This window comes from Falco naumanni, unplaced genomic scaffold (assembly GCF_017639655.2).
Source record: "Falco naumanni isolate bFalNau1 unplaced genomic scaffold, bFalNau1.pat scaffold_52_arrow_pat_ctg1, whole genome shotgun sequence".
NCBI lineage: Eukaryota > Metazoa > Chordata > Aves > Falconiformes > Falconidae > Falco > Falco naumanni.
Genome location: NW_024427553.1, coordinates 30,752 through 57,461, shown reverse-complemented (window position 1 = coordinate 57,461; position 26,710 = coordinate 30,752). Strand labels below are relative to the sequence as shown.

Below are 26,710 nucleotides of genomic sequence, written 5' to 3'. Positions count from 1 at the left end.
AAACTTCCCTAGTTCAGACCTACAATGACCTCCAGCCCTTGCTGGCCAAGCTCAAGGTTACTGTGTTGCAGGAAATTCAGAGGTAGAGGCCAGCAGAACTAAAGGCACATCTAACAGCAGGAAAGCAAACTGGTAGTCATTATGGTGTGTGACACCACTTGTATTCTCATACAGACTAAAGGCCACAAGTGAGACTGGGGGGAGGATTAATTCTCCTAGGTGCTGAACAAACCCGGAGTGACCCTCCACCCTTGCAGTTTACAGGTGTAAACCAGGCTTATGTAAAGGAAAATTTCTAAAGTTGCAGCATTTACTTGCTCGCTTTTTTTGCTCTGAATACTTTCACTTACTTAAAGACCAGAAAACTTGAAAAGAGATCAAACCAAGAAAGGCTGGAGTCTGCAAGGAGCTGTGTGGCTCAAGCCTACAAATTATGATTTTATAGAGTTAATCTGGTTTTGGGAGCGATGCAGACAATTATAAACAAATCAAGGCAAGAAGGAGAGAGGTAGGAAATAAATGTCAAAAGATCGTAACTTATTAAGAGAAGTCTTCATGCATGCCCATGAAACCACAGACTGCATTCTCTCTTTAGATCAAGTAGGAGTCTCTAAGCAGACAAGAAAGAAAAATTTCTCCTACCGGAGCTCTGTCAATAAGAAATGTCAATAAGGTTCAGCTGATTAAAACAATTGCCCAACACAGAGGATAAAATAAATTTGACAGGGTGGTCTATTACTTCTTTCAGTGACAACCCTTCTCCTCTCAGTTACAAATAATTACTTAGCTTTTCATTAGCTATGTTGGAGGCACGCATCCATTTAGTATTTGGAATTTTTCACATATAATTCCCTTCTGAATGATCAGTGTGTGTTTAAGATTTTACTAAAGGAATAGGGACAAATTCTGCTCTTTGAAAATTTGATGTAAATCTGAAGTATCTGCCCTAATATAGACTTACACTTGTCGTTAAATCAGAGTAAATGAGAGGACACTTTGGCCTCGTGATACCTAGCACAGGGCCAGGAATATAATACAAGAAAGGGTTACTTTCTAACTGCTTGTAAGATTTAAGTCAGACAAATACATGATAATAGTAAGTCTTTGTTTCTGAAAGGAGATATTCAGTCTACCCAAAGCACCATCCGAGTCATTAAAGGATTCCCAGGTGCCAGTATTTGGAAAGGGTATTAGCTATTCAAACAGTTTAGGCAGAGGTCTCTGCTGTTCTCTCTCCTGGGTCATCTCAGATGTCCTCAATCTCTGCCCAGAACTGAGTACAGGCAGCAAAGAAAGGCTGGAAATTTCAGAGGAGTAACATTTTCTCCAGAACTAGACAGAACATATTTTTCAGTCTTGCGGTAAAAAGGAGGAAACCCCTCCTTTATTAGCGCTAAGCAACTCCAAGGCTGGCAGGGTGAGGGCCATACAGTGCATGTGGAGGGACAGACTCTGCAGCAGATGCTGTGCAGGGAGCCCTCTTTTCCTCCCCTTTTCAGATATAATTTACCTGGTTCCACTCCATTACTGGGAAAAGAAACCACATGAAAGTATCAGCATGATGCAGCTGGGTTGCTCAAACAAAGCAATTCAGCAGCAGATTGGAGGAGTGAATCCACACAAAGGCAAAAGGCTTGCTGAGGAGATGCCTGAGCTCCGCTGACAAAAGTCAGTGCCTCAGAGACAGGGATGCAAACACAGCAGAGAGGTCTCTGCGTGTTTGATGCTTGGAGGGTGCAGACAGACATCTGAAGCCACCCACCCCACCTCAGCTGGTGTCTGGCTCCTGCACATTTTTAAAGATTAATAGTTCTAAGCAGGTGCCTGAGACTGAGCAGAAATTTCAGACTGGGAACTATTTTCCTGAGGAGGAAAAAAAAAAAAAAGGTGTTGGAAATGGCAATCGCTATAGAAAGTGACATGAAAAAAGGCCAGTGGTCTCTGACTATCTGGCAAAGGGAGGGATGCAGATATCTCCAACGGGAATAACCTCTGCCTAGATAAAAGCAAAGCTAACTAGAAGGAGCATGTTTTCTGAAAACGTCATCTTTAATTAATGAGATCTGCCTTGTTGATTACTCTGATCCCAGAGCTCCCCTGGATTCGCTTCCTTACTTCTGCTCTGGGCTCTCAGGCAGTAGGCCAGAAACACTTATCCCATCATCAGCTTGCTGCATGCTTTTCTCACGCATCACCCAGGTCTTTGTTGCCCCTGTGCTTAAATGGTTTACAGAGGTTCTGCCTGGAGCCATCTGCAAGCTGCAAACTTGTTGGGCTTTCTTCCAAGGACAAGTTGACTCAACCTTGTTATACCAAGACTGTGCTTACTGATGGCTGCCGATTCATTCCTCTCTGTCATATGTAATCTTGGTCATGGCTCTGAAAAACCTAAATCGTTCAGGTCCCTGCCACTATAAGACATGCTCTTCCACCACTTTGCCGTAGCAACTGCAGCTTGTAGAGACAAGATGAGTGTCAGTCATAAAAACTGAACTTGCAAAGACCAGGGATCATTGTCAGCAAGCTGCTTCCAGGGAATCACTAAAACAATTTGGCAGTATTTCATGCAGTGCCTGTCCTTGCTTAGGCTGTCTAAAACCCCCTTTATTATATTGGAGTATATATTTGTGTATATATTAACTGCTAGTGCCAAGACACTAGGATGATGGGCAGCCTGAAATGCGGCTAATACCTATACCAATGCATTAAATCCTCCTGAAGCCTAATCACAGCCAGGACTACACTTACGTAGCAGTTTCTCACCGTCCTGTTTTGTCTTTCCCAGGGTTCCTCAACAGCATCCTCCTACTCAGACTGCTGGCAGTTTGACTGGCAGTATGGTGGCTGCAAGGTCAGAGGGCTGCATCTCACCCCTCTGGGTACCTGAAAAACACAAAGACAGACGCGTGTGTTCAGCTGCCAGCTGGAAGAATCACAGCTGCTCATGTGATGCCTGGGCAAGATGATATAATCAGCACATTAGTACTTCTTACCCCAGTAAACTCTACCTGTCCCCTGTGCCAAGAGCAGTCAGGAAGACAGAGGCTATTAGGGGAGGGATGAAAAATACGAAATGAACCTTAAAGACATAGAAAACTTCATGTCACAAAATGACAAAGCTCTTTGGCTCTTGTGCCTTCTTCCTGAGTAGGGCAGTATAACACATAATGTCTGCCCCGGATTACGCCAAAGAGAATCTCCAGGGAAGACTTGTCACAGTCATCCCACAGATTCCTCTTTTATCTCAGCACAGCTGTTCCCATCCTGACCTACTAGCCTGATTCCTTGCTGCCTTCTTACTGAGAATGCTACTGCAGGGATTCGATTCCAGATGTGGAGGAACCCAGCCCACAGCACACGTTGTACCTTCACCCCTTCCTTTCCGAGTCTCCCAGTGACTGCACACAGCTAGCTCCGGTCTCAGTAATGGAGACACTGGCACTGGTCCCAGACAAGCCAAAAGACCCACATTCTTTGGACAGCTTGCAGTCAAAGTATTCCCAGAGTTTTGCTGTATTCAGTACGATCTCCAAACCAGAGGAAAGCGTCTATATTATACCAGGTAGGGACACCCCTGGTCCCTTCCATTCCTGTTAAACTGTTACTTGGCTGCAGTTCCTTACTTCATGCTCAGCACAGCTCAAGGCTTCATTTTGCAGCTCTTGAAGTTTGTCCAACTGTTCGTCACCCACAACCTCCTCCCCTTCTGTCAAGCAGCCACCTATCATGCCTTCCTTATTGAGAAAAACTGTACTTTTCTTTCTTGTTTCCTATCTTTTACTATCCTTACACAGTAATGACTTACACGCAGGAAAATGATTCAAAACCACACTGTTTCTGAAGCCAGACAGTCCGAACTTTTGAGATAACTGGAAGGAAAACCAGACCTTATATTCAACACACCTGGGAGGAATAACCCCAATCTATTTCTTGGTGCATCAGAACCAACTGCAGCCTGTCCCCACCACACTGAAGTGACCTGGATGATGGATACCAGTATAACTCGTGAGCAGTGTCAGTCTAATGGGTGCCCAGGACAGTGAAACAGTTTGTCCTGCAAGAGTATTTTGAGGGTAGCCTTCTTAATCTGTACCAGCAGAAATGCTGACATGGATTAATAACTATTTTTCTTTCTCTTGAGATCAGTATACTACAGAATGCAAAGGAAGGTGAGCTAGCTTCCTCCTAAATCACTGAAAGTTTTTTCAAATGTTTTATAAAGCTGTGCAAGCATACAGGAGTCACTGTGCACTCAGCATTAACTTACAGGTACTTCAGGATTTTTAACTCTGATGCTGTAAACAGTTCTGTGAGCTTCATTCAGTACCTTGCTCAAGATGAGCGGAAGGGAACCCGAGTTTGATTTCTCACCCAAAATGATGCCAGCTCTAAATGAGTGGAGCTGGGAGGAGCTAAAGCTGTTTGGCACACAGGTACACACACGTTCTGTGCAAAGGCAGGAGAGCTCAGTCCTCTGACTGGAGCTGCTGGGCATTGCTGGAGCATGGCACCTTCCCTCCCTGAAGCAGGTGTCCACGCAAAGCCGCCTAGCCAGCAGCCGGCTGAATGATGCCTGGTGCCTCTCTCCCCTCCTGGCTGCCCGAGTGCTGCTCCAGCCTGGGATGGCAACGGGTGGGAGAAACTGCTTTCAAACTGTTTAATAGCAGTGATGGTAACCTCTGACCTTAGTGAATAGCAGCGCTTTTGACCTTTCATTTGTTAAATAATGCAACCACTTACTTCCCGATCCTTATCAGTGTTCAGTAATTGGGGTCAAGACAAAGCAAAGCAGAGTACAGTTACCCACCAGACTTCACTGAACCAGGAAGAATTTCCTTAAGCTATAGATTTCCTTGTTGATAATCTTCAATCAGGACTGGCAAAAACTAGACACTGGGTGGCTTAGAAGATCCATAACAGGCTAAAGAGCCTCTCAGCTGTTAGCATCTGGTTTGAATCCAGCTGTGGTTGACAGTGGCAGAAATTCACTTCAGATCTCAGGTTGACTCTGACTGGTTTGCAGTTCTGTTTACTAGCCAGAGAGCCATAGCATATTAACATGTGATTCTAGAGACATCAGTGATTAAATGAGCTCACAAAGCCTGAAAATGCCTATTCCCATAGAGAAAATCAGACTATGGCACAGTGGTAGGTGACAGCATGGACAGAAAGTTTGCAGTCACTCCTACATGTTCTGCCTGATTCGTGTCTAGGAGAGGTGGTTAATCTTCAGGAATCTGAGTCGCTTTTTGTGTGGCGTACATAAAACTAATGGGTCAGATTGTGTGCTGCACAGCTCCTTAAAGATTTCACGTGACAGATCAGCAGGTGACGATTGTTACGGGCAGCAGTTCCAGGATCACTGTTTTCCTTAGAAATGAACAGGAAACATATGAAAAAGAAACCCAAGAATTTATGATGTGACAATGGATTTAAATGTAAGTGCATACACATATATTTATTTATATAATGCACACATATAAAAGCTTCAACTTCCTGAAGATGTCAAACAAATTCTGTTTGTTTAAACAGCCACACAATCTCATTATTTATTGCATTTTGTACTAAGTCAGATTGCAAGGGCAGGGACTGTTTCATGGCTGTCTGTATGGGATTCAGCAAAATGAGCTCCCAAAGAGTGACTTGCACAAAGAGTGAAAGCACAAAGAGTGCTGTCGTTTATAAACGAGCCAATTGATTATAGATGTACACGAGCTAGGTAAGAACTGTAAAAAAGACACTGCAAGTAATGAGATTCAGAGGTTTGGATTTTTTTAATTTTTTTTTTTTTTTTGCTGCCGTTCATGTAACAAATGAGGAAGGTGGAGCCCTTTGTGGTATCCTTTGTGGTGTAATTGTATGCCCTCCTGCTTTTGGACGTACATTTGGATTTGGGCCTCTTGAAATGGAGGCCATTGACCTAGGCAGGGCAGCCACCCCTAACCGCATTCCGAGCGGGCTGCTGCCCCTCAGGGCCGGGGCTGGCTCCCCACAGGCCCGGCACAGCCTGCCCTGCCTGCCCAGGCTCTCCAGGGCCCTGCTTTCTCCGCCGTTCCCCGAAGCCCGCGGTGCCCCAGGCCTGCGCACGGCCTCCGGGCCGCGGCCACCCCGCTCCCCTCAGCCCCGCACCGCGCGGGAACGGCCGCCGCCTCGCGCCAGGCACTGAGGTACACCGGCCCCGCGCGGCTCCCGGCCCGCCCGGGCCCTCAGCCCCGGCACACCGGCCGCCTGCGCCCGCCGGCGCCACCGGGAAGGTGGGACCCGCCATTGCCGTGCATAGTTTATGTCAGCGGTTAGCACTTATAGCTGCAGTGAGTTCTCTAGATATAGGGTGTAACCAAACGGGCACAGAGGGTTGGTCTCAACTCAGTGCCCATTGCTCATCTAGGACCGCAGTTAGCATGGCGTGCAATGCACATCATCGATGACTGATGTCACCCATTTCCGGCAAGTCTTTGGTCTTCTGTGGAGTCCACTGAAGAAAGATTGTGATTCTTTCCTATGTTGTGGGCATTAGAGAAACGATACGATACTCTATGGTGTGACGAACGTTAGCCTAGCTCACTCTGTTAATGGTCATCAGTGGCTGTTTGCAGGTCTTTCTTTGATGGAGGCAAAAAAGTTAAGTTCCTATTTCCATTTCACTGAGCCTGTTAAGCTGAAGAATAAAACCCTGCTGGAAAAGGCTGACCTCGACCCATCCACTGACTTTCTAGACTCTCTGGAGCGTGATATCCCACAAGGTAAAGGTAGAAGAATCGACAGATGCAATGAAGGGGAAGGCAGCCTTGAGTAGTCTGGGAAATGCTGAGGTGACAGGATGCAGGTCACTATGGAGTTTGGTATGCTTGTGAGGAGCTCCTGCAAATCTGTAAAGGAATTGTATCCTTTACTAACTATTGTACTTAGTTCCCTTCTTAAGCAAATCTAAATGCTTACAGTGGTAGATGTAAGTGTACCAGAGCTGTTACATCCTCACAACAGATCTGACCACATCAGCAGTTAATAACCCCTCTGCCTGAGTGGCATATTGTCTCTTGGCTTGGGTAAAGCCTGTGACAGCTGGTGTCCCTGTGGGGAGAGATAACTCCGCCAGTGACAGAGGGAATTTATGTGGTTTGAAGTATTGAAGAGACCTCTTGTCTCACCCGGTATTGCTGCTCTTTATCTAAATGGGCTCTCATTAACACTAAGCTGGTATCTCTGAGAGGCTGAATTCAAATGTTCCTTTGATAAACTGTGTTAGATGCTGCAGTGTGGAATAATCTGTATTCTAGTGGGATTACACTGGAAGCAGAAAGGAAGATGTGCCTACTGGAATGTATTTTCAGTTCACATCTCTATTGTTCTGCTGGACAACTGTTAAGTATATTTAAAGCTTCTTCCCCTGGCAGGCTATTTCTCTAAAGAGATGGGCATGATTTTTATTTGCTTCTAACTACCTTTTGCTGATTTGTTGCATTTTTTTGGATTGGGCCAAGTGTTTTCATGGCCTGCTGTCTAGAAAGAACAGAAAGAAAGATTCTTGGGTCATAGTCAGAACTTAAGTTTGCTATTTTATTCCTATCCTGGAGTAGCAGGATAGGATAGTAGGTGACCTGTGCCTGATGGATTTGGCTGGAAGGACAGTGAATTACCAGTGCTCTGACTTTCAGACTTCATGTGTGTGTGATTAGACAAGATATATATATATATATCTTGTCCAATCTTTCCTTTGACTGAGAAGGAACCTGGTGAGCTCCTGCCTGAATTCTGAACATTTCTGACTGTTCAGAGCATAAACAGTGCTAAAATGTAAACCGTTGTTCAACTTACTGGGAGTGTCCTTGCTGCAGTCGTTTTACAAAGGTGTAGTCTGGAGGGACTGCTCATTTTTATGTATGCTGGCCCATTGAGCTGGCCCTTTTGACTCAAAAAGGAGTATTGCAAGGGAGATTAGGTCCTAGATACCTCCTAAGAAAATTTTAGCTGCAGTTTTGTATGGTAGTTCAGGCATTGCTACTGTTTGCATTCCCTGCCCACCCTTTTTTTCCTAGGGTTTGTGGTAGGGAGACTTTTTAATTTTGTGAGGCCTGAAACCATAGAGCCACTGCAACAGGCGATAAATCTGGGGTGCTTTCTATGTTTCCACTAGAAAACAGGCACCAAGGGCTAAGAGCCTGGAGACTAATTTGCATCACAGAGCTGGTTTTAGCCCCCCTCAGCTGTGGTGAAGAATGGCACCTTTGAAAGATTACAGATACAATTCTGCAGTGTTTCACATCTAGTTCAAGGGACCAGGCAACTGGCAGGTCATGCTGTGTGTTAGACATGAAGATGGCGGTTTTATTGAAGTCTTTAAATCAAATTTGACTTGTGGTCAAATTTTACACAGTGGCAGATAGAAAGTGAGGCTCAGCTGTGCCACTGTCGTGTTTGTCTTCCTGTCGCAACCTGCGGTCTGAGTAAGTGTGAACCTTTGCCCCGTTCCTGGGAGGTTGTTGCTGTTAGTGCAGATCTCTGTCTCCTCAAAAAAGTTAATTCTCAAAGACTACCTGAGCTCAAGTGCAGCTGAGCGCTTCTTAATGGAAGAAAAGAAGATTCATCATGGTGCCTGTGCAGCTCTGGCTGCTCTGTTCTGCTCCTTTTTGGACTGAACCTGAGGATTGATGGAATGAGCTTGTCAGGCGAAGGAAGTAAGACAGGAACTGGTTACAGGATCAGCAAGGCATGTAGCCTCTCTAATTGCACTCTATCACATGCAGATAGGAGCTCTGACATTAAAGAAAGATCAATCCACCCCCCTTTAACAAGCATTCAGGTTGCCTGAAGTACTGGTTGCTTGTGAAAATGTAGGGGGAAAAAAAAGAACAGGAGGTAGACAGAGGCTTTCTGCTGACTTTATCTGCACGGCTCTGCCAAAGTCCCTCACTCCAGGTTGCAAGGTACTCAAACTCTGGGTCTTGAATTACCCTCTTTCAATTCTGCCAGTTCATGTTGGTCCTGACCCAGCGCAGACAGTGCTTTTTCTATTTCCTGACATGTTGTTCATAGCTCTGGCAAATCCCCTCATTTTGACCCGAAGCTTTTCTTGTCTTTCTTGGCTAGATCCACTCTTGAACAGTTATTGTCAGAGCAGAAGTAGGAATTCCCAAATCTATTGACTCTAGAATTGTGACCGAAGCCAAAATCATCTCTGCCCTCAATAAATACACAAAAAGTTGACCGGGTTGAGTAACATGTGAGTGATGCTCCCAGCGTGCATTAGGATTCTCCCTTAAAAGACCTAAAGAACAGGACTGAGAGATTAAGGGCTGATTTTAACCTGTCTAAAAGTAACAACTCTTTTGGAATAGTTTTCTTGATTAATTGGAAACTGAACATCTGTGGTGGCTGTCAAGGGTGTAACTGTCATCAAATGTATGGGGTGTCATAATAGGAGAGCAGAGGTGTCTTACAGAATGGAAAATTGGAGGCAGAGAGAACATTTTATATGACAGCTGAGAGGTGGGAAGAAAGGAAGTTAAACCAGATTGAATAAAGGAAACAACGGTAAAAGCAGAGAGTTTAGTGCAAGATTGGGGAACCTGGAGTTTTGTAACAAAACTGTCTGCCACCCTCATCTTTATCAGTGATATCTGTGGTGATTGCAGGTTCCAGATTCTGTCCGCGTGTCTGTCTATTGGGTTATCTGTGCACTTCAAGAGTTCAGACTATGTTGCTGCTCCTCCCCTAATCATACTGTGAGTCTGTCTGGTTTTTCTTGGTGTCTCAGCTCCCAGAGACAAGTGACTGTGTAACTTAGATTTTACTTTAAAAATACATTTTTGTAAATGATTGTAGAGAAAAGTGGGAGAATGCAAACCCTGTCTCAAAAGCAAATTCAATTGGCTTATCCCCTCTAAAGTCGCCAGCTCTCTGAGCCAAACTCATGAATTTGAGTGGCCCGACTCATGATTTTTGAACATGGAGGGGTTGTGATACTGATCTTCTGTCACCACAGTATCAGATCATGTAATGCTTCTTTCTGATCCAAGTGGCCAGCTGGCCATCATGTTGCATGCTGGGATCTGTAGGTTTTGCTGGCCATATGTCTGCATTAAAGATAAGCTTGTTTGCTCTAGTCTAAGCAGACAATCTGCTCAACTTTATGCACAATTAGATATAGCCTTTCAGCTGCTGGCAGATTGCCAGTGTGGTCCTTTCTGTTGCATGGAGTTTGGCACCCTGGGTGGTAGCATCTCGGGATCTAGAGTTGTGGCAGTTTTACATGTGCTTGTAGGTAATGGAATGGTGAAAAAAATAGCAGAAATTCCTAGCATGCCTACAGCATTTTCACTTGATGACCTAATGTTGCATAGGTATGAAATAATGGTCACCTGTCAAGCATTGACATGATGGGAAAAGTGAAAATGGAGGGGGAAGGATGATTTTACTGTCACCATAGTATCAGATCAGGCTATGCTACATTCTGCAAGGACGAATGAAAGGGAATGGGAGAAAGCCTAAGGTACTAGCATGGACTGGAAAGCTTGGGAGGAGGTAAAACAGGGGATGCAGAATTCAGGTCTTTGGTGCTTTCAAAGTACAGTTCAGAAAAGCAATAAATTGACTCTGAGTTTTGTTACAGATTGCTGACTCAGATCACTTTGATATGGAGATAAGGGACACCAACAGGTTAAAAAACTGATGCAGTTAAAAACTGATGCGGGAGGGGAGGTATGTTGGAGGCAAAGGAAAAGAAAAATGTGGATAGGAAAAGATATGAGTGGAAATAGGATTTATAAAAGAAGACTTTATTCACAAGTCATGACTCCCAGTCAATGAAGAGCTGCTTCTGGCTGAAAGCCTACCACAGTTCACTGGTGGAATAAGGGCAGGAATTAGAATTTAAAAAGCAATATAAAAGAAATACAGAAAGTTGGGAACAATTAATGATTGATATAATTTGGAATTTATATTGAGTAGAAAATGACAAGGAAGCCAGGATAACCTGCAGTAGTCCCTGACAACTATAAGGAGGACTTTTTCAACTATATTGATAGGAGAAGAAAGCATAGTAATGGTACTGGAAACTGTCACTAAATGGTGAAGGTAAAAAGGCTGATAAGAAATGTGGAAGAGCAGAAATGCTCAATTTTTTTTTCTGGTTTGTTTTGGGGAAGAATATGGACTTACATGAAATGAAGACAATAAAATACTCTTTCAGACAGTTTTCAGACTGTTTGCTATGGGAGGGTAGTTAGACAACCTTTACTGTGTGTCAAAAAATGAAAATGGCTGAGCCAGATAAGTTACTGCTGAAATCATTATCTCAGGAGACTTGTGGCATACTTACGATGTTAACCTTTAATAAATCCCAGCATTGCAGAAATATTCCCCTAAACTTATCTTAATTGGTAGTTGTGATTTAGAAATCACTGAATGGGCATATTTCTGGAGAGGGTCAGAAGGGGATTCAGCTGGGACTAGTGCCAGTACTGGTATTCTTCAACTTATTTATAAATGATCTAGGAGTAAAGAATTGGTGGAGAGGCAAATAATGACAAGGGCAGGACAGCTACAGAGATCTGGTAAACTGGGCTTGCTTAAAGAAAGTACATTTTGATGTAGCTACTTGCAAAGTCACAGACCTAAGAGCAGGGACTGGAAGCCAGACTGTGAGCTGTATTCTGGAAGCTGTGGCTCTGAAAGGAAATCCAGGCACAACCCACTGAACATCAGCTCCCAGTCTGATCCTGAAACTTAAAAGGCTAATTTGATCTGTAGATTTATAAACAAGGGGGTAGCAAATAGGAACAGGGAGGTGATTTTTTTTCTGCGCATGCTGTTAGTGGAATCAGGACTGGATTACTGCACATTGCAAAACTGGAGAGTTACAGAAAAGAGCCACAAAAGGATTCAAGGGCTGGTGAGAGACATAAACAGTTCAATCTCTTTATCTTGCAGGAAAGAACATGAGAATGACTGTATTACACTGTGTAAATACTCCATGGAGTTTAAGTATTGATTATCGAAGATCTATTTAGTATAGCAGAGACAGGCGTATCAGGAATCAGCAGCTGAATATTATAGCCAGAAAAATGAAAATGAGAAACTAGGTACAAATTTTAACAGTAAAATTACTACCGGCTAACAAGGATAATGGAGGAATTTGTGTCTCTTGGTATCTTAGCATCATTCTGGATGTCTTCCTGGGAATTGTGTTTTAGCCAAAGGCAAATCTAAGTTGCTAGTCCCAGACATGAGTAACTGAGTTAAGGTTAATGTAGGAGTACAGAACAGGTGATTTCCTGATATGCCTGGCTGTAAACTTGATGACAGCCATGGAGGGTGATTTTTAGTTTGGGCTTCTTCAGTGTCAGTGACATTAACGCAAAGGTGGCAATGTGCTCCTGAGACAGCGACTCTAAGCACAGGACTCTCCGTACAGCTGGCTTTACGCTCTGAACTATGACGCATGAGGGCTCAAAAGAGGACTGAGGAGATTCCTGACTTATTGCCATGCATTGTGTAGGGTAGACCGGGGAGCTGAGACCTCTCAGATGTGATTGCTCTGGCTCTGTAATGCTGGGATTTCGTAGCGTCATTCTAAACGGGTATACAGTGGCAGGGTGGATCATAGTGAGTCTTGTCTAGTTGCTGTTTCATGATTCAGCCAGAGAAGTGCCTAGAGAGAAGATCGTTTACCATTTTGACTGCGGAAGAAGTGACAGCCACTCAGTCTGTAGCTCCGTTTCTTCACCTGAAAGTGCAGTGATTTTGAGGCATTCCTTACACAGCACTGCAGACAATGGGATTTGTGGCTGTTTCCTTGGCTGAATACTTTGGGCACTAGCCTTTCTGCAGACTTGCTGAACAGTAGCCTGGGTTAGACCACTCATAACCTCCTGTTCTCTGAGCTTCATTGGCACGCTTTTTACCGGTTTAGCAACAGCTGGTGCTTAATGGGCCCTTGAAGATAGAGAGGCTGCGTTTCTAAGTGGGAGATAATTTCCTTTGGCCACTCTCAAGGCCCATTTTGGTAGCTCCATCTTGGTTGCCCCAAAAGTCCAGGTGCTGGAAGTAAGGCGGCCAGGAGGCATGAACCTGCTTTATCTCCATGCATTAACACAGCTAATTAACTCCCTTTCGACCCACCCTCCAGGCGATTAATCCTCTATCAGCCTAGTCTCCAGCCATTTGAAGAGTCTGTGTCTGCAGAGGTATTTACAACCCCCAGCTAGCGAGCAGAGAGCAAGCCTGCCCGTTATCAGGGCTCTAAGACAAATGGCTACCTCCCCAGTGGCCTTGCAAAATCCAGCAGTGCTATGCTGTGCTGGCCACCTACTTTCACCCAGCCTCCCTTCTCCGCTAACATTTCACTGATGTGACCTGAGCCCTCCCCTTTCATTGCTTAACAACAAGCAGCACCTCCCCAGCTCTGTGAAAACTGAGAGCAAAAGCACTTTACTTCTTAGCCTGCCAAGAGCCACACGGGGACAAGGCTTTTCAAGCTGTCTTGCTGAAATTCAAACTAAAAGACCCATAATGAATGAGAGGGCAGTGCTTCATATTAGCAAGGATAAAAAGAGGTAGCCAAAACATAGAACAAAACTCCTAGTGTGGCTCACAGCTATCCTCATTCCTGGTTCGGAGAGGTGATCTGTAGGTCTGGCAAATGTGTGAAACTGAGCTACAGCATCCCATGGAGTTACCTGACATTTATAGAAGTGTTTTTGACAAACTTCATAACACAGTAGTACAGAAGGAGTAAAACAGATTAGCGTGCATCAGAACAGTCGGCTTTCGGATGTAAGAATCGAACCAAACAGTTAGCTCAGTGGGCTATTACTTAAAGCGTTGGTACCTGAAGTTCTCTGTTAAAACTGAAGTCATCCATCCCTAGAAATAGTTCCAGGCTGGCCGTAGCTGCTGCTTTCCAGCAGGGCGCACTGTGGTCCAGGCGTTGTCAGTGCTGCGCACAGAAAAGGAGACTATAGAAAAGCAAAACGAGAAAGAAAAGCACCGAGAGCAGCATCAAATTGAGGAGAAGGTATGGCCTGAGTTTCCAGGCTGTGTGTGGTATATTGACCTTCTGAACTGTAGGTATGGAGAAGCTACTCTGTCCCTTCCAAGCTTAGGCAATTTCTGGAATGGTCCTGGGGCTTTTCAATAGCTTTCTTCGCACCCTTAGTGATTACAGGCATGCAATGGATGTGCGCAAATACATAAGCATGTCTCCTACATCCTTCAAAAGTAGAGACACTCTTCATGCTTTTGGACTGAGGAGCCTTTAAAGGCTGTTAAGGCTACGCCTGCAGCGACCCAAGAGCATTGCCTGGGAGCAATACAAGATGTTGTCCCTCTTACAAGCTGGGGTGCTGCCAGCTCAGGAGTTCAAGATCAGACTGGAACCTCTCCTGCTATGTTGCCACGTGAGGACTCCAGAGCCAGCTAGTATTAGAGCTTTTGACTGGCCGTCTGTGGTCTGCTTTGATTTCTGGAAAGGAGTCTGCTTTCCTTGGGCTTTGTGTCTATGGGTAATAAAGCAGTGCATTCACTGCTTTTGGGTCCTCGGTCTGTATCACCTCAGGGGTCTTGTTTAGTCAGAGACCTTGGATGAGTTTATACTGGAGCAGGGCTGCCCATCAACCGAGAGCTGTGGTGGAATCCTTCACTCTCCTGACTGCTGCAGTGAAAGGAGGAGGACAGAAGCAGAGTCTTCCGTAGCAACTTTCCAGGGATTATATTTGAAGTTTTTTCCTTCTCAGTAAAAGAAATCATGGCCCACCCTGTCTCCGTTTCAGCTCCTGGTTCATTGGACATGAAAAGGAGATGAACTTCTTGATGAACTGATGGGAAATGCGGGTGAAGCCTCTTAGAACCAGAAGTTGTAGTTTTATCACCACATCGGTCAGCCTTGGCCTAGCCCTTTCTCTAGGGAATGATGAAAAATCACTTGCAGGGGAAAGCCCAGGGCAGTCTGTGTGTCACTGAAGTCACAACAAGGTCAGCTTTTGCTAGGAGTGATCTATTTCTGAGTGGCAGCTCCTGCCTGTGCAGCAGCTGGCATTGGTGCCAGCCCTGTTTATAGCTTTGCTTTGCTGTTTGCTGCCCCTTTGGCCATAGAACATTTGCAGGGAGGAAGTAATGGGCGTTGTCTTGCTTTACTGTATGCAAATGTCATATAGATTGAAATTCTGCAGGCTGAATGGGTGCGTGGCTGTGTGTAGAGGGAAAAGGATGAGACAGTTCATCTATGGGTATATTTGTATGGCAGTTGTGCTGTGCAGGTTGTGCTGTGCAGAGACAGCTAAGATATCCCAGGCATTAGAAGATGCTTAGCCATCTTTAGTGTTCAGAATCAGCTTGAATATCAACACAACTGCACTGTGCTGTGTGGATACGCTCAGTGTGACAGTCTTCTCAGAAACTGGTAAGCTCTTCAGGTAATTCGGGCTAGATTTCAGTATCTAGTTTAGTATGAGAACATCAACAGTTAATAATCCATGCCATCTGTTCCTCACCCTAAGCCCTTTTAACTAGTCCTGCTAATTTGATGATGAGGTAAGAAGTACAACTGGGGGACTGACAGGGCTTGTAGCCTTGCCCCTCCTGCAGGAGAGCGAATTGGATGTCCTCTAAGCATTCGATGGGTTTTGAATCCCAGCATCGACTGCTTTGTGTTCTCTCAGAATTCGGAGATCGATGTGAGGTTCTTTGCCCCTAATCCAGCCCCTGTTCATCATTATCACCTCCTCAAAGTGGCCAGTGCTTTGTTATCAGGAGAGGCAAAATCTTACAGGGTGGCCATAATCTCCTCTGAGAGTCAGACAGATATTCTCCGTGGGTAAGAAAGTGACAGTGACCGAAAGCTCTAGGGGGAAGCAGGCTAGAACAAAGCTGTCCATTGCATCCTTTCATCAAACTGTTAATCTTTCTTTCAAAGACATCACATTTGTTTGGTGACAAAAGCCCCAAAGAAGCTGAATTGAGCCTGAAATCCTGTAGCAAGATTTAGAGGAAGCGTCTTTCATTCAGAGCAGGGAGGGGCGAGAGACTCCTTCTTTTTCTTCCTACCAACCAACGGGCTCACAGAAGCCCACGAAGGTGACGGATTAATGCAGGGGCTCCCCAGGTAGATGCTACGTGATTCCTGGCACGCTCCACACAGCGACCAGCTGAACAAGAAATATGGAGTGTGACAAGATCCAGCATAAACTTGTGCTTTGGAAGGAGGGTGCTTTGCCTCTCTGAGAGATTTGTAAATTTACTACAGAAGACCCAAGATACAATGATCAGTATTACAGTTGTCAGAATCCAAATAGCACAGATTTTAACCAGTTTTTCTACTCCTAAATTTTGATTGTATATTGTCTTGCTGTTTCCTCTAGTGCACAGCCCTGTTCCAAATCTCTGTTCTGGATGCTTTCTGTGCAAAGTCTGCATCTTTTTCTCAAGAACAACAACAAAAGTTAAAAGGATCCTAGCTCTATTCTAATTATCAGGCGGATTTAGGACTTAAGGGCAAACTAACTGGGCTATAAGGAGGCTGCAATTTGATGTGTGTTACTTCTGTGCTAGCTTTTTCAGTCTTTCCCATCCTTTGCTGCTCATTTATGTCTGTGTATTGTCCCTTCTTTTGTGTTGGCATTGCTGGCTGTGCAGCCAGATTTCAGCTGGAAAAATAATTTTATTTTTGGCTAAACTATTTTTCAGCCAGATCGTTTCCCTGACCTGGTTCACTGAGCAGTAAATAAACACTTTTGTGGTCTCTGTGATGGAAGAGTGATGAGGAGGGGAATAAGGGTTTGGGGGCAGAGCCTGCTTCAACTGGATTAAGCCGCACTGTTGTCAGATGTCTAAGTACGGCCTCATTTCAGCCAGTACTTGGAGGCTTCCGAATACTGTGCTCCTGGGACAACATTGCAATGCCTGGGTCTTCCTTGTCAGCAGGAAACAGGTACTTTGTGCGTAAATGGAAGGCCCAGGGCTGTCTTAATCATTTGTGCTGCAGAGGCATCCCCAGTGGGAGAGGATAATGGAGAGAAAAACCCTCTGAAGCAAGACCATTTTACTTTGAGGTTTGGGCATGGTTGTATTTGTGTGTCAAAGATGTGGCAGGCATTAGGACCACGCAAGAGCCACTTGGAAGCATCTGACTGTTTGTAAACTGTGCTTTCCTGGCTCTGGAGGCTTTTAAAAATAGTACCGAACCTGCAACCAGTCTGTGTTTTTATTTAATTATTATTAAATAGTTATATGGGGAATTGGAAATATTGACAGCAGTGTTAACGTATGGGGTGCAGGTGGTGTGTCAAGCAAATGAAAGAGATTTAGTTTGTAGCCAGTAAATGGCATGAAGGAGTCTGAGCCCCACATATAAGAGCGTTTGGATGTGTGTCCTTATGGCTGGTAGGCTGTGCCTCAAATGTCCGTGCAGCAAAATTTCCTTACAGCTGCTCTGCTGTGCAATTTGTCTTTGTTTCCTATCGACAGCAAATTAGAAGTAGGAAGCTCTTTGCAGTGCTAGATTTTCTGTTGGAGGGAAATGGAAGCTAAATCCCATGGGTGCAGTGTAGCTTTGTCAGAGCTAAGTGCCTGGGGTCGCGCAGCCAAGCAGTGGCTGCTTTTGCAAAGGGAAGCGGTTATGTTACCCCTCTGCGGGTTAATATTTGTGCTATAACTCCATACTTCACCCTCACTCAGAACTGAACTGCAGCAAGGTAGGTTATAACCTGCTCATGTGGCAGCGTATTGTGTTAATGGTAAGAGCAACCATGCTGACGCTGCTTTTCCCTTGAGACATTTCCTCCTTTGAAGAGGAATTGATAATGTCACTTTTATGACCCTCTGTGAGCTTTTGCAGCATGGAGCCTCTCTATCAGCCTGTCTAGCTCTTAAAGCTGTTTCTTCTCAAGCTTGTACTGAAACGAGGCATTGCTGAATCACCTCCGAAGCAGCAATGTTATGAGAGGTCATACTGAAAGTGGACCAGTTCCCACAGGAAAGTTCTGCAAACAGCCTTCTTAAAAGGCTTTTGTTTAAAAGCTAATGTCTCACGCACCCTATTGCCTCTGTGAATTAGAAGATTCAGCCCATAGCTGAGACAGACATGGGGGATGAGACAGGGATTTCTATTGGCAACTGGAAAGGAAGAAGAAGCTGAGAAGTAGGTTGACTTTTGAAATTCAGCTCTGGTGTCCTGGCAGCTGTTGAAGTGCCATAAAAAAAGGCAGTGGTTTAACACTGGGTGAGCATCAGAATCTTCAAAGCACTTTCCTGTTTGGGAAAGATGTAAGGAACTCCTCAGAATTCCTGTCTGCGTTTGGAGGGGTGGAGGCTGCAGCCTGCTCTAAAGAGGGAATAGGAAGCTCCAGATCTTCATCCAGCGGATATTTTTCCCATGCTCTTTCCTCCCACACAGCAGCTCCCTCCCTTCCCTTCTGGAGCAGCAACAGGCAATAGTTTCAACACAGACAGTGCTTGGCTTCCTTAGGTTTGCTGGGTGCAGCTTCAGAATTAATTTGCTCTTTTAAAAAAATGGATTTTGAAGAATGGAAATCTTACCAGAGCGGTGTTACTGTTAGAAATCTCTGGCGTGAGAGCAATGACCTCTGGTTCCCTGTACCTCAGCAAGCATGATGAGTGAAGTTAACTCTGCTGCCTGATTTAGGGATAACATAGGCTAGCTACAGCTCACACGTAGATGCAAGTAAAAATCAGTATTTAACTCTAGGAAAGCCAGCTTTTACTTGCTGTCTCTTAGTTCTATTTGTATTCCCTCCAATGCAAATAATAGTTCGTAATTTTTTTTTTCCTGACAACTTTTATCTAGGAGTCTTGGTGTACCTTACAGACTGATGCTCTGAGTTTCTCAGCCTCCCAGCAAGCGACATGTTGTCTGACACAGGGGCAATGAACAGTACGGGGACTGCCCTGGGATATTCTGAGCCAATATTAGAAAGGATTTGAACCCAGCATCCCACTCCTGCATTTTTATAGTAATAGAGACCTACAGCTACCTATGCAATGATTTTACTCCAAGAACCATTTGTAATAGCAGGGAGGTTTAAAAGAAAAGAAAAAGGATAAAAGAAGAAAAAAAGGATAAAAGCAGCATTTCATTTTTGCAGTTCTCAGCCCTTTTTATATTTTATTATGAAATGCATTTCTAAGGCATTTTCTTGAAGGAGGAAAGAAGGCATATTCATTTTAAGCTATTATTTCATGCTGTTCATTAGCTTCTGATTAAAGTACATTTAGAGTGGTTTATGACATCATTATTTCAAACTCCTACAAGAAAGGTGGGCCTGAAAAAGCATTTTTTATTAATATAGTGAGGTTTGAGCTGTGATGGAAGAGAACACAATTGTCTTGAAGCTTTCAAGGAGAATAACTTGCTCCGTGTCTCATGAGTTCAAATAATTTTGTCTTCTGGACCATCTCCTCAAATGCTGCTAATGTGGTGAGGTATGGGAAAAAACAGACTGAGATAATGGGCTCTAAAAGGACCAAAATAAGTGGTTAGGTTTCACAACTTTAATGTGCTGCCTCCTTAGAAGGCAAACACCAGCACTGTGTATCAGTGCGGTTTCTGAATTGATTTTGTGTGTTGCAAAGGTCCAGCCTGGAAAAGTATACTGAATAGATCACCTTTGATTGCTGTGTTAGAAACATGTCCCCAGTGATCTGGTTAGTAAAAGGCAGAAGGTGGCACGGCTGCTGCTGTTTTGGCTCTGCAGAATAAAGAGCAGCTCTATGACTAATTCTTGCTGAAAACAGGATCTGAGTGAAAATGACATTACAGTTTCAGACAGTTTCATGTAATTTTTTTCCTGTCTTCAACGAGTGTTGTGTCAGTCCAGGTGGGATTGCCCTGAAGTAACCTGCTTGTTTTGTTCAGGTCCTTATTTCACAGGAAGACTTATGCAGCATCAGCAAAACTTTATTGTCCCTATTTGCATAGAATTAGATGCAGAACCAAGCATCAGAGAAGAGCTAGAAAGCTGTAACAATTTAATATTCCCCAAAGGTCTCACATTTGTGAAATGACAAATCTGAGCCCTTTGGGAGTTTGCAGCTTGGACAGACAGTAGGGAAATGAAACAGCTGCACATCACAGCCTTTAGAGATCAAGCATAAAAGTGAATGGAGCTGTCTTCAATCACATCTGTCCATTTCTGCCAGGTGTGAAGGTACATGGGAAGTTCCTTTGATCAGCAGAGTTAACTGCTGATGAATCCTCTGCAGAGATAGATAAGCACACTGGGTAAATGTTGTGAGGAGATCATGGATCCATGTACTGTATTGCCCCAGGGCATAGATAAGGGGATTAAATCAAGTTGAACTCTATTTACTCTACCTTCTCTGTGAATTTGTCCAGCAAAAAGAAGTCTGAATCCAGATATAGTTCATGAGAGCATTAATATACCTGTTTTCCTTCTCAACTTTCCCATTTGTCATGCTCCAGGCATTTCTTTTTGTTCTTTGTAAATAGTTTTGGGCATAGGATTCATCTGTGTACATGAACATATATACACACACACACAAGCTATCACATGTACCCAGGCTGCTGGATGCTTCCAGTATGTTGGGAGACATTTAGCAAACCAGATAATCCCTAGAGGCTCTCACCACCCAGCAAGGCAAGGCACAGTCCTATTCTTGACAGACTTGCTTCTCAGAGGACTGGTCCTAAATCAAAGACAATGAGAGTTCCTCATTCCATTAGCTTTTTGTCAGAGAAACTCTTTCAAAAGTTTACAGTCACCCCCCTGCAAACCAATGTGTAAAGCCGCAGCAAGAACCACCAGTACGTGATAAAGGGCTTGCAGATCATTTCTGCAAGCGCAAGCTGCAAGAACCCTGCACTGAAAGCAGAGTCGATGTTCAAAGGAGAAATGGAAAAAGTTATTTGTCACATATTCAGACCTATTTGCTTGCCACTTGTTGCTCAACTCTCCTATGCATAGTCTAGCTACCGCCACGAGCAAATGGTGAAAATTTTTAGAGGCAGAGTTCAATAAACTGTTTGAAAGCTTGTCCTTTGACGGCAGATGGCTGTAGTGCTTCAGCCACTGGGTGATCTGCCTCGTCATGAAATGTTCTTCACCTGGGTTTCCACGCTATCCAAGTAGTGAAGTTTCTTAAGAACATGCAGATTTTGTCAGAGACCCAGTCAGTTAGAATTTGTAATCCCAGTGGCTGAACCATTAATATGTGGTTTTACTCCAGCTATGACCAAGGTCCAGTCCAGTTTGTGTCCATGAGTAGCACTGGAGAGACTGCATGGGAGACTGGGGTTGCCTGGTCTGTGAAACCACTGTGTGTGAAGACACCAGCTCATGCTTTAACTAGGACGTGTGCAAGGAATGTTACAGTGCAAGGAAGATGGCACACACCTGCACTGATCCTGCTCTGTATTAAGTAGCGCTTTGCTTTACTGAGATTCCAGCTGTTTCTCTTTAGTGGCAACATGGAGCTGAGTGAGTCAGAAGTAAGCTCTCCGGTATGGAAATCTCCCGAGTCCTTAAAAGATTGTGAATGTCTCTTTTGTACTTCTATCCTGCAGCCAGAGTCACTTTGTCAGAAAGTTCAGTGACTGCCATGGAAGGCAGGTGTTGCTGTCCATTTAGTTCCATCTTTGCACGTAACTGAAGAGGGTGCTTTGGAAGGTAACAGATCAAAGATGACACGGTGCATATTATGATATAACCAACCTGTGGAACTTGCTACTGAAGGAGACAGGGGAAACAGTGGTGCCCAAGAAACTTTTGAAAAGTACAGAAATACAAAGAGAAGAGGGAGGTAACAGGTGAGCAGCAGAACTCACGACACCTGGTTTTACAGGGCTTTGAATTGTGGTGTTCCTTTCTGATTCTGCAGCCACCATATATACTGTTTCCTCTCAACTTCCCCCCCCCCCATCGAGCCCTCAACTACTGCAGTTTGCCATGAACTGCTTCAGAGACTACATGTACTGCACGTGAGTGTGCAAGAGCCCAAAGCTACGAGCACTGATTGCCCAGACAGCTGCTGCCGGGCAAGCCAAACAGCCTGTGCTGCCCCACAGCTGCTGGCAGATAAACAAATAGCTTCAGGAGCTGCCGTCAACCCTTGGGCCGTGTCCTGTGGAGACCTGTTGTAGGAACCTGTGGTGTTAAAACACTTCAACCCTTTGTCGGATGCCACTAAAATTGGCCAAGAGTCAGAAGTGAGTGGGAAGGGGAGGACTGGCAGCTGACAGCAATCACAGAAGCCCTTCCCCAGGCTAACCGTGACGTAAGTAAGCATGAGTCACAGCATAAACTGATGAGCCTAAAATTATCTACACGGATGAATACCGTCTAACTGTCCCAACGCATTATGGGCTTTCTGCTTACTCTGGAATTGGCAGATTTTGACTTTGGGTGCAGACAGCCTGACCGCTTGACTCCAGGCCCGTAGTAGTATGACAGCTCCAACTGCACTTTTTTATTTGGGCCTGCTGCTTTTGCTTTTAGATGAAGATTCAGCAGGAACCTTCTTCCTTACATTGTAGCCTCTAGGCATTACTGATTTGGTGCTGAAGCTGGTATTTTCTTCTTTTGGCAGCTCCTTGCCCTCTGGCATTGAATCCAGGCTGATGCTCCAGCCCCCTCCCCTCCTGTGTTGTTCCCAGGCTGTCGTGTCAGATGCAAAACACTCAGTGGCTCAGAGCTCCTTGCATCCAGGAGAAATTGCATTTTCACACTGGCTCTGAACCTCCTCCGCAGAGCCAAAGCAAAATCAATGCGGAAACTAATCCCTTTGCCCCTACCACGCACATCCTCTTCAATGATGGAGCCAGGAAAGACTGAAGAGAATTAACCTTTTCTGCAAAATTCTCTGAGTTAAGAAATACCCTGCTTTTCATGCTCTCTTCCTCTTTCCCAGTTGCTGCATCAGGGAAACCAGTCTTCTCTGGAGCTGAAGTGTCTTCTTCCTCTTCTCACTACTAAAGCTACAAGTTTATTTTAAAAATAAATTCCATACTATGCAGGATTGCTATAGCTAGTCTTGGCTCTCTATAGCTAGTAGCTAGACCAAGTAGGTGGCAGCTTGGTAGAGTAACTGCTGCCCGCTCAGAAGCATCCAAGAATAGCTCTAGCCTCTCCTAGGGATCAAGTATACAAGTCTGGAGCTCCAGGGGTCCCTTCCTGTGACGCATATGGCGTTACTATCATAGCCATGGAATATGCTACCGTGTGAAGCTAGACACAGACATCTGGAATTGAGGGCAGCCTGTAACACTGAACTGACAAAAGAAAAAAAGGTATCAAGGTTTCTGGCCTCCCTCACTTCCCTTTTCTCAGGTGTCACAAACTCCAGTGCAGCCTTGTGCACTGTTAACTGGTCAGGCAGAACGCACTGCAGTCCCCCTCTCAGCTTAGGGACAGCTTGCTCCAGGAACGCTGCCTCTTTCTCCTTTCCAGGGACTGCACTTGTGACATACTGACAAATGGCATTTTCTTGCACAGGCTCCTGGACTGTCCAGCTAGAGAAGGGAGGCACTGTGGTGGTGCTGCGGAGCCTGCTGCGGCTGGGACTGATGTTCTACCATGTCCCAATGACCGAGCGATACGGCTATGTCTGCTTCGGCACTGGCGAGAAGAACTTGGATCTGCCCTTCATGCTGTGACTCGCCTGTCTGGGATGAGGGCTCGAGAACATTTAGATTATATACTTAGGAGACTTTTGTTTACTGCTTGTTCTAATAAATGTGTGAAACCTCTGCACTTTGAGCAAGATTCTTTTGTGCCTGGATTCTGGCCCCAGTTCTTTTCTTAGGACTTTGCTGTGTGCGATCCTCCTTCAGCTCCAGGTTGAATTCCCTGTTATGTGTCACTGAAGATCCTTTAGATACTGACAGATGGCATTTTCTTCCACGATGGGTGAAGCCCCAGGTTAGAAATCAAACCTAGGCCATCTAGTTACACATGCTTACACAACCATGACACTTCCTTGACACCATGCTTACACAAAAGCTAATTTGGAGACAGCATGAATGAATGCCTACTATCACCCATGAACGACAAACAGAACAGGGCTGCACTCAGAGTAGAAAGCTCATGCATACCGTAAGGGATCTGTACTAAACCCTGAACTCGAGAAAGGCATATTGAAGAAAGTATTTTGTTTTTCAAATGTTAGGTTTCATGAAAATTAGAGAGGTCCTTCCAGCTCATGGCACTAAACTGTAGAAAACATTAACTGGGCATCACCTGGTCTTTTGCAAAATGTGCTCATTCAGGTTCATCTCAAGGCAGTGGTTTAATCCAGTGACTTTTCCATTAGTAAAGCTCACTGAGCAGAGCTACCTAGGCTAGAAGACATAGTAACTTCTGTACGCAGGAGAAGAAAGAAAAATCTTTTCCCTTCTAAAGGGCTGTAGGTTTCAAAGCTTCATAAAATAGACGGTCAGCCAGAGATTTTATCTCAGTATAGTTAATGAAGTCTTAGCTCTGCCTCCCAAAGCCAAAAGATCTTGGCCAGCTCAAAGGGCTGAATGTAGGGCTTCCTTTTCACAAAGTAAGGCTAAGAAGAACCATTATAACTTGGTTTCCTTGGTAAAACGTGTTTATCCTTACTCTCTGTTCCTGTCCATGCTGATAGGTATTAGCAGATGATTCTGATGAAAGCAGTACAAGGTTAAGTGGCATAGTAGTATATAAATAAGCTGTGTTGATCTGTAGCCCCCAGACAAATATCAAAGAAACGGAGCCAAAGCCATAATGACCCTGATAAATGTAATGACCTTTTCATACCAGGCCCATAAGTAGCACGTCTCAAGTAGCAGTGGTCAGTAGGTGCAAGGTACATGCACGTACTACTATACAAGGAGAGAAATGGTGCCACCTTTTAGTTAGAGCGTGGAAAATTATGCGCATCCATCAGGACCAAACTATCCCAGGAAGCAGCCGTACCACCGATACGGACGACTTAAGGCAAATGTATTTCCATGGGGAAAAAATCACAGGCCAAGTCATCAAGGATGTCAACATTCTGTATTTCCTAGATCCAGGAGTGAAGCACAAGCCAGAAATCCTTAAGGGGACGTGTAAGATACACACGTCTGTTTACCGCTGCCATAGGTGTTCTGCTGCAAATTATGGATAGTACAGATAATTAAAAAAAATAATTTCGGTAGTCATAACAATTTCTGTTACTGCCAAGGAAATACAGTTCTGCAGGAGACTTTTTCTTCCATTAGTGTCACAGGTATAAAAGCCCAAATGAGGCAGATCTGAGTTGAAACACAGGTTAATGGGGAATCACCATTCATTGTTGGAAAAAGCGGGAAACATGCTTTTCCAAACCCAGTCGTGAACCACGATGAAACAAAAGCCTTCAGATCCTTTCCAGCTTTGAGGTAAAAGTCTTTGCCCCTCCTTTCTCCAAATCATTCTGCACACTGGACTTTGCTTTGCTAAATCTTGTATTCTGCTAGAGGAGCAGGTTGCAGCTCATTCACTGGAGACAGTATAGAGTACTAATGACAGTTTTGGCATAAGAAAATCGGGGATACTGACAACCTTGCAAAAAAAGCAGAGCAGTGGGAAACAGCTGGGCTTACTGACTATGCCAGTTCTGTCCATTAGTGGTTTAAGCAGAGAGGCTTGTGTGTATGTTTGACATTATCCTTCAGCAAAGGGTGTCCCACTGGCAGAGGTTTTTTGCACCACTTAGGGCCCCTCTTCCAGATAAGCTTTGCAGATCTGACGGACCAGTGGGTCAGATACCTGTCAAAAAAACACAAATGCATTTCAGCTTGAGAGTGATCACAGAGAAGAGGTTCCAACTGGAGCAGGAGCAGGCACTGTAGCCTTTGCCTCCACACATGCCTCTTTACAAAAGGAATAACCATGAGCAGAGCCCCCTCAATTCAGAAGGGGCCACTGGAAAGGAATCTTTCTTTGTTTTGGAACTTCTGAGCTGCACCTCTGCACTGAACCCCCTGGCACCTGCTTGACTTCCAGTCTTACAAACCAGGCGTAGTCTCCAGGCTGCTGGCAAGTTGTCCACCTGTAGTGAAACTGGAGTGCCAAACCCCTTCATTGCAACCAAGTCCAAGACTGAATGCATCCAGCCTCTATGGGAGGTGTTATTTCAACAGCTGGCCTCAATAAGGTAAACGAACTACAAAGGCTAAACTCTGTGAGAAATAAAGTCTCTAAAAAGGGGTTAGTTTACTTCTGGTGGATAATCGGTTATTTCTTCTGCATGTGATGGGTTTCTGGCCTAGTCTTGTATTTTCATACATTCAGCTTTGCTTTAGTGTTCTCTGTACAATACTACTGCAGCTTGGTGGTGCGGGAAGTCAGAACCTACAGTGTAAGAGGTACTAGAATGGAATTATCATCACAAAACTACAAATCTCTGTGAAGAGCAATGTCTGGCAAATATCCTCTGTTTTTTACCATTTGAAGTTTTAGGCTTGGCTTTGCAAACAGGCAGGGGATTTCAGATTCAGAATCAGTTACTGGAAATCTTACCCTGTGGCTGGGTGGCCTAGAGTTTTGTTAGACTTTAAATCTTTTGCTACCAGTAGAGAGGGGAATAGAGGTCCTCAGAGAAAGAGGAGTCTTTTCGGACAATAAAGATCCAAAGTAAAACCCTAGCATAATCTGCAAAAATAATATTCTAACAAATTAGAATTTGGAACAGACTGATAAACTTTGTTCAGCGATGTTTGCATGCCTCTGGTTGAGTAATCCCATGGTCTTAA

The 26,710-nt window shown here is 44.5% G+C and overlaps 1 protein-coding gene across 1 annotated transcript in view; it reads left to right on the top strand.

The window, feature by feature from the left end:
* LOC121082264 (radial spoke head protein 9 homolog) overlaps positions 1–23,647 on the top strand; it is a 28,320-nt gene extending 4,673 nt beyond the window's left edge. Inside the window, exons 3-5 of the mRNA XM_040581612.1 lie at positions 4,166–4,169; positions 6,597–6,743; positions 23,463–23,647. Of these exons, the coding sequence (XP_040437546.1) occupies positions 4,166–4,169; positions 6,597–6,743; positions 23,463–23,623 (312 nt within the window). The 3' untranslated portion in view covers positions 23,624–23,647. The remainder of the gene's footprint in view (positions 1–4,165; positions 4,170–6,596; positions 6,744–23,462) is intronic.
* The last annotated feature ends 3,063 nt before the right edge of the window (positions 23,648–26,710 follow it).